Source organism: Rutilus rutilus (assembly GCF_951802725.1).
Source record: "Rutilus rutilus genome assembly, chromosome: 1".
In the NCBI taxonomy this organism is placed as follows: Eukaryota; Metazoa; Chordata; class Actinopteri; order Cypriniformes; family Leuciscidae; genus Rutilus; species Rutilus rutilus.
Window position 1 is genome coordinate 50,435,965 of NC_140209.1, and position 8,052 is coordinate 50,444,016.

General features: G+C 36.9%; 1 protein-coding gene and 2 long non-coding RNA genes across 3 annotated transcripts; 1 reads left to right on the forward strand and 2 right to left on the reverse strand.

The window, feature by feature from the left end:
- Positions 1–829: 829 nt before the first annotated feature.
- LOC311289789 lies at positions 830–2,056 on the reverse strand. Its single transcript, XR_014627229.1, has 3 exons — positions 1,852–2,056; positions 1,036–1,160; positions 830–911 (listed from the first exon to the last, which is right to left on the reverse strand). It is a non-coding gene; the product is annotated as an uncharacterized lncRNA (long non-coding RNA).
- A 730-nt stretch (positions 2,057–2,786) lies between these two features.
- On the reverse strand, positions 2,787–3,784 carry LOC311298734 (putative inhibitor of apoptosis). Its single transcript, XM_084421919.1, has one exon. It carries the CDS (start codon positions 3,769–3,771, stop codon positions 2,827–2,829), a length of 945 nt encoding a protein of 314 aa, XP_084278045.1. The 5' UTR covers positions 3,772–3,784; the 3' UTR covers positions 2,787–2,826.
- A 2,461-nt stretch (positions 3,785–6,245) lies between these two features.
- LOC311297717 lies at positions 6,246–7,645 on the forward strand. Its single transcript, XR_014628868.1, has 3 exons — positions 6,246–6,450; positions 7,142–7,266; positions 7,391–7,645. It is a non-coding gene; the product is annotated as an uncharacterized lncRNA (long non-coding RNA).
- The last annotated feature ends 407 nt before the right edge of the window (positions 7,646–8,052 follow it).

Sequence of the window (8,052 nt, forward strand, 5' to 3'; positions counted from 1 at the left end):
ATTGGCAGAGGTCATTTTACACCCATGAGGACATATTTTATGAATACAGACAATGATTTTAGCTAATAAAATACCATTTTTTTCAACGAGCGAATCTACACATGAGAGGCCTTCAGAAGTCATAACTCCAGGGGTCAACAGCTTAGGCCCGTTGGTTTAGGTATTTGTAAAAATCAAATACTGTATTACACTTTTCAAAGTTACAATAAAAAGACCTGTTGTGTTCTGACACAAGGCCATTAACTTGTTTTTATAAATGTATTTTGCTTATTTCTACAAATATCGGCCTGAAAAATGAAAATCAGGAAATAAGAAAAACAGTGTTTTAAAATACAACAAAACCATGATAATGTTTAGATGTGGATGATTAAGTTTTAGGCGTAGTGCAACCAGATTTCTCTAACATTGCGAGGTATCACGACACACAACGTTGTAAATAAACATTTTCAAAATGTAATTTAACCATATTTTATTAATATTATGTTAATTTAAAGTTTTTGTTATTAACAAATACCTTTTAACATCCGGCACAAAATTAAAGAGATCTCAGATCACAATCTACAGTTAGATATTCTCCTACTTAGTATCTTTGGGTGTATTTTGTCACACCGTACTGATGCAAAGTTCTACACTCTATGGACTAACTTATCAGACACTCACCACACTGATGTTAACATCACCATAAATTGTCTTTTCTACCATGATTGGAGCAACTATTGTCCCACCATTCTTTTGGTCAATTGTGAAGGTAAGCTGATTAGGGATCTGAATTAATAGCCGTCCGAATGATGTAGAATTATTATTATTATTATTATTAGTATTATTATGCTGTCGTTGTAGATGGTTGTTAGGCTGTTGGTTTGTCATGTTTCCAGAATGTGTTTGAATGCTCAGCGTCTGAACGTCACCATCTGTTAAAAAAAAAAATTAACAATTAAATACACAACCAAAACCATGTAAACATTATAGTAAAGCTTATTGAAGATTGAGAAACATATTGATTACTAACAAAGTAAATTATACAACTTTTCCTACGTTTGATATTCTTTTTTCTGATTTTTTTCACTATGGACTTGATCCTTTTTAATGCTGTTTTCTCTCCATATTTATTCTGTAGTTCCTCTACTGTGTCTTCCAACCTCCCTGTTGTTCCTCTCCAGCTGTGTTAACCAAAGACAAACAGTTAGAAGAATAAAATGTATGTACAATAGCAAAAATAAAGTTAACATAAAATAAACACATTCATACACAAGTTCAAAGTCAATGAACAAGCTGATGCTGCAGTGTTAGAGCACATGATGGACGGTGAACAGACGCACAGCAGGTTAAACCAGAGCTAAAACAATAGTCTATGTTAGGACAAAAGTATCTGATAATAGCTGATAACGGTCATAAAGTGCTAGATAAGGTGCAAGTAGCTAAACTAAACATTTCATATTTGACAAATGTTTTGAGAAATGTTAAACAACTACAAAAATAATCAACTTGTTTCTAATTTCTTTTTTTTTCTAAATTGTGATTTAATGTGAGAGGAGAAGAAACACATAACATGTGTGCATGAATGAATGTGTACAATTTAATAAACGTATTTACCTAACACCCATAAAGTAAATTAAGGCTAAGTTCCTTTTTGTGGACAAAGTGAACTTTGGAGTGCTTACGGGGTCAAAAATAAGTGCCATTTGGAACTCTTTTATCAAAAAAATATATGTTGATAATGATTAGTTATGCCAAATGATAGTTTGGCATGCATGGGATTGGTTGTCCATAGTGAGAGAGAAATACTTTTATTATAGAAATGGCTATTTTTTATTCTATTCTTTAATCCACAAATAAAATAGGTTTTTATACCTGCTCAAGTACTTCTTGATGAGTTTCTTCTGTATTAAACAGCGAATCTTCTCAGTCAGATCGTCGCAAGATCTCAGGAATCCTCTCACACTGCTCGTGTTCACGCGTTCCATCGCTGCACTTGTGTGTATGACTCGAACGATTCAAACTTCCATAAAGCGCACCAAAACAGCAGCGCGGAGATGTGACGTCATGTGTCGAGCGGGCGCTCGTAAAAAGCACATCTTTGCATTTCTTCTGAAACAACAATTTTTAACATCACTAGCGCAACACTTAGCGTATTCCCGGGTGTGATTGTAATGTTTTGTATGGCGTTTTCTTTACACTCTCCCCGGATATCTGTTTCCTGCAGTTAGCTATAATGTTAGTGAACTCTAGGTCTTCTCTTTGTTCATATACGACAGTATTCACATGAATTGGCTTGATTTGATAAAATTATGTTTTAAACCATCATCTTCACTTGAGACATTATACCGTCCTAGTTTTTAAATAGCGCTAAAATGTACATTTTAACCCTTTATGCGGATATGCCGCACAAGGTTCTCTGTTCTCTGGTTCTGTGTTTTTAAAAATAAAGACAAGGATACCTCTTTCTATAAGCGACCCTTAAAATCTGTGCATACAACAAAACACGTGTAGGTGTACGATGATTTATCAGAAAATTACTTTTGTTTGAAGAAATACTTAAATCAGCTGGTGCTTGATAACTATTGAAGTTATGATGCGATATTTATCACGTTTTCATTTTAACTCAATACTCTATGAACTTTAACATCTTGTTGGTCAAATTAACTTAAAGCCTGCGCATCCTAGCTACTTTCTAAATGTGTGTAACAGAACTTATGGTGAACAATTTAGCCATATGTTTTAAACGTGTAATGTTTAAACAAATTTTGTTACTGGACTGAGTGAAAATAATAAACTTCTCCTTTGTTTTTATTATTTATTAAGTTAAATGCAAATGATAGGAAAACTTTAGGATAGGAAAGTACGGACAGCGCCTTTGACCAATCCTCTACATATGGGGCACTTGCGCAGAGAAGGTGCACATTCTTTGCACACAACTAGGTGACCACAGGGGATGAAGACAATGTTCACTTCCTTATCCATGCAAACTTTGCATGTGCGCTCCTCTTGAAGTCTTTTTAACTGTTCCTCCATAGGCAAGTCTGAAAGATCTTGACTAGGGGATGCAGCTTCATTTGTCTGGGGCGTCGGGCCACACTCAAATTCCATCTCTAAAGCAGACTTCACCACAGGATTGTTCTCTTGTTCTCTCACAAATTCTCTTGAGTCGCTGTCTCCATTAGTCAGTAGCTGCTCAAATAGTCTTGGCAATCTTGCTTGAATCTGATGAACAAACTCTTGGCCCTTTTCTTGCAAGAGGTATTCACATCTTGGAAACCACTTGGCATGTTCTACCCATGGATCATCACCAGACTCCCAACATCCGAGTACACCATCGCAACAAAAGCACTTCACGTCAACATTACGACCAACATAGTAAAAACCAGCCTTAGCCAATTGGTCTGGTCGAACAGTTATTCTTGAGGGCCAGTAGACAAATGTGAGCAACCTTTCTTCACACCGTTGCATTGCCGATACATTGAAAGGGCTAGATAAAGGTACATTATCTGCACAGTCACCTCGAACGAAACGGCAGTTGGGGTAATGCCTCTGGTGTTCTGATACTGCACGATCTCCCGGTTCCCAGTTGCTAAGCTGGCCTCCACAACTGAAGCAAGCCACTCTGTCGCCCTGGCCAAGGTAGTAGAAACCAGCTTTGGCAAGCTCGGCCGGAGATAATGCAGCAGGAGTCCATTTCTTAAAGGTGTCAAGGCGTTCCTGTTCCCGACACATGCCAAGATTGTGACAAGCCGGAGGGCGCTGGTGAGACATATCCATGTAACCGGGTCTCATTCTGATACTTCGGTGATGGCTGGTGTTGTACCCCTGCATAATGTCTTGTAAAACATCTATGTATTGTCGGGAATTTGTAGCCGTTAAAAATCTCCACATACGACTCTTTAACGTTCTATTAAATCGTTCCACGACGCTGGCTTTCAAATCGGTGGCGGTAGCGAAATGATTAATGTCGTGCTTTTTCATTACATCTTGAAATTGTTTGTTAAAAAATTCCTTTCCCTGATCCGTCTGCAATTTCTGTGGCACACGGCCCTCTTCGAGGATAGACTCGAACGCTCTAGCGACCTCGGGACCAGGTGACGCGAGTACGCGAGTCCACGCGTACTTGCTAAATACGTCTATGCACGTCAGTAGATATTTATTACCGTCGTTATCCTAGGTGTAGGCGATCATGTCGACTAGATCGGCCTGGAACTGCGTATCGACCCCGTACACAACCACTCTATTTCGTTTGTATTTTATAGGGGCTGTTTTGTGTAATGTGTAAGCATCCTCACCAGCCAGCCATTCTGAAACCTTTTTATCGCTTAAACGGACCCCACTTTCTTTTAAGACGGCGTCCTTTAATCATTTTTTACCCCCTAAAGAGCCGGGGTTGGAGGGTGTATAATAAGCCTTTTTCATGAGCTCCGACATGCTGCCGTTTCAACCGATGCAAAAGAATAACGCGTACATGTGGTTTGAATCAATCTTTTATTAAAAAAGTTACAGGATACATGATATAAGTAAACATGGATAAATGATGTTAATATAACACAAGTAAAAATGGATATAATAGAAGATAGTAAAAATGATTATAATACAATATACATGGATATAATAATAATAATGTTAGTACAACAAAATCTAAGTAAAATTGAATATAATGATGTTAGTACAAAATGGTTATACCATAAAATATAATACAATTGGATATAACAATGTTACATGCATAGTCTAAGTAAAATGAAGTCAACGGTAATCTAACCAGAAAAGAAAGTCACGGCAGGCCATCATGTTACGATCTAGGATGTAATCGACATACATTTCGATAATTTTTTCAACGTTTTTAATCACTTCGACAATTTGAACAGCATCATCCTCATCATCGGAGTCATATTCTTTTGAATTCTTTACCAGCTCGGTACAGACATCCGCCACATACGTACAAGTACACAGCACATCGGTGATCCCTAGTAGGGATTGTGATTCACACATCATATCTAGAACCTGTTTTATCATTACATCAGGCGGATCGGTACCATAAGCGCATTTGTCCGTCAAATCGTCCCATGAATTAGCCAGTCCTCTTATATGTATCATATTTTTCTTGAGATTTGCCTCACACACAGTTTCATAACACGGTGTATCAGGGTGGGATGCATCCGCAATAATCTTATTCATCAGTTCGGTCATCTGGTGTCTGTAATGGTCTTTAAACATGAATTCCATACAGCTCTTTAGGCTACAGGCAGCACCCATACTGGTGGGGTCTTGGTCACTCTCCATTCACGATCGAGAGACCTTCCCAGAGATCAACGACGTCGTGCACTATTTCCTCGCAGGGTTTGTCCAGAAGTCTCGCGCTGATTTCTTCTAGCTTAGCGGCGATGAATGGTTTGTCTTTTAATTCATGCAGAATAGTCCCGACTGTTCCTTGAATCTCCTGAGTCCTTGCGGCACAATTATCCAAGCCTTGTGTTTTTGGGTCGGAAGTTTGCGTCAGGTTCAGGCAAACAGGACTTTCAACTTTTGTTGCAGTAGCACAGCAGTCTGTGGCTAGTAGAGCTAGATCGTGCGATGTCCTGAAATATTTATCATGACAACGACTGGGGTCCGCCTCTCGCCTCAGCATAGGTGAATTGTTCGCAACAAACATTTTGCGCAGGCTTTAAGTTAATTTGACCAACAAGATGTTAAAGTTCATAGAGTATTGAGTTCAAATGAAAACGTGATAAATATCGCATCATAACTTCAATAGTTATCAAGCACCAGCTGATTTAAGTATTTCTTCAAACAAAAGTAATTTTCTGATAAATCATCGTACACCTACACGTGTTTTGTTGTATGCACAGATTTTAAGGGTCGCTTATAGAAAGAGGTATCCTTGTCTTTATTTTTAAAAACACAGAACCAGAGAACAGAGAACCTTGTGCGGCATATCCGCATAAAGGGTTAAAATGTACATTTTAGCGCTATTTAAAAACTAGGACGGTATAATGTAAATGTCTCAAGTGAAGATGATGGTTTAAAACATAATTTTATCAAATCAAGCCAATTCATGTGAATACTGTCGTATATGAACAAAGAGAAGACCTAGAGTTCACTAACATTATAGCTAACTGTAGGAAACAGATATCCGGGGAGAGTGTAAAGAAAACGCCATACAAAACATTACAATCACACCCGGGAATACGCTAAGTGTTGCGCTAGTGATGTTAAAAATTGTTGTTTCAGAAGAAATGCAAAGATGTGCTTTTTACGAGCGCCCGCTCGACACATGACGTCACATCTCCGCGCTGCTGTTTTGGTGCGCTTTATGGAAGTTTGAATCGTTCGAGTCATACACACAAGTGCAGCGATGGAACGCGTGAACACGAGCAGTGTGAGAGGATTCCTGAGATCTTGCGACGATCTGACTGAGAAGATTCGCTGTTTAATACAGAAGAAACTCATCAAGAAGTACTTGAGCAGGTATAAAAACCTATTTTATTTGTGGATTAAAGAATAGAATAAAAAATAGCCATTTCTATAATAAAAGTATTTCTCTCTCACTATGGACAACCAATCCCATGCATGCCAAACTATCATTTGGCATAACTAATCATTATCAACATATATTTTTTTGATAAAAGAGTTCCAAATGGCACTTATTTTTGACCCCGTAAGCACTCCAAAGTTCACTTTGTCCACAAAAAGGAACTTAGCCTTAATTTACTTTATGGGTGTTAGGTAAATACGTTTATTAAATTGTACACATTCATTCATGCACACATGTTATGTGTTTCTTCTCCTCTCACATTAAATCACAATTTAGAAAAAAAAAGAAATTAGAAACAAGTTGATTATTTTTGTAGTTGTTTAACATTTCTCAAAACATTTGTCAAATATGAAATGTTTAGTTTAGCTACTTGCACCTTATCTAGCACTTTATGACCGTTATCAGCTATTATCAGATACTTTTGTCCTAACATAGACTATTGTTTTAGCTCTGGTTTAACCTGCTGTGCGTCTGTTCACCGTCCATCATGTGCTCTAACACTGCAGCATCAGCTTGTTCATTGACTTTGAACTTGTGTATGAATGTGTTTATTTTATGTTAACTTTATTTTTGCTATTGTACATACATTTTATTCTTCTAACTGTTTGTCTTTGGTTAACACAGCTGGAGAGGAACAACAGGGAGGTTGGAAGACACAGTAGAGGAACTACAGAATAAATATGGAGAGAAAACAGCATTAAAAAGGATCAAGTCCATAGTGAAAAAAATCAGAAAAAAGAATATCAAACGTAGGAAAAGTTGTATAATTTACTTTGTTAGTAATCAATATGTTTCTCAATCTTCAATAAGCTTTACTATAATGTTTACATGGTTTTGGTTGTGTATTTAATTGTTAAAAAATTTTTTTAACAGATGGTGACGTTCAGACGCTGAGCATTCAAACACATTCTGGAAACATGACAAACCAACAGCCTAACAACCATCTACAACGACAGCATAATAATACTAATAATAATAATAATTCTACATCATTCGGACGGCTATTAATTCAGATCCCTAATCAGCTTACCTTCACAATTGACCAAAAGAATGGTGGGACAATAGTTGCTCCAATCATGGTAGAAAAGACAATTTATGGTGATGTTAACATCAGTGTGGTGAGTGTCTGATAAGTTAGTCCATAGAGTGTAGAACTTTGCATCAGTACGGTGTGACAAAATACACCCAAAGATACTAAGTAGGAGAATATCTAACTGTAGATTGTGATCTGAGATCTCTTTAATTTTGTGCCGGATGTTAAAAGGTATTTGTTAATAACAAAAACTTTAAATTAACATAATATTAATAAAATATGGTTAAATTACATTTTGAAAATGTTTATTTACAACGTTGTGTGTCGTGATACCTCGCAATGTTAGAGAAATCTGGTTGCACTACGCCTAAAACTTAATCATCCACATCTAAACATTATCATGGTTTTGTTGTATTTTAAAACACTGTTTTTCTTATTTCCTGATTTTCATTTTTCAGGCCGATATTTGTAGAAATAAGCAAAATACATTTATAAAAACAAG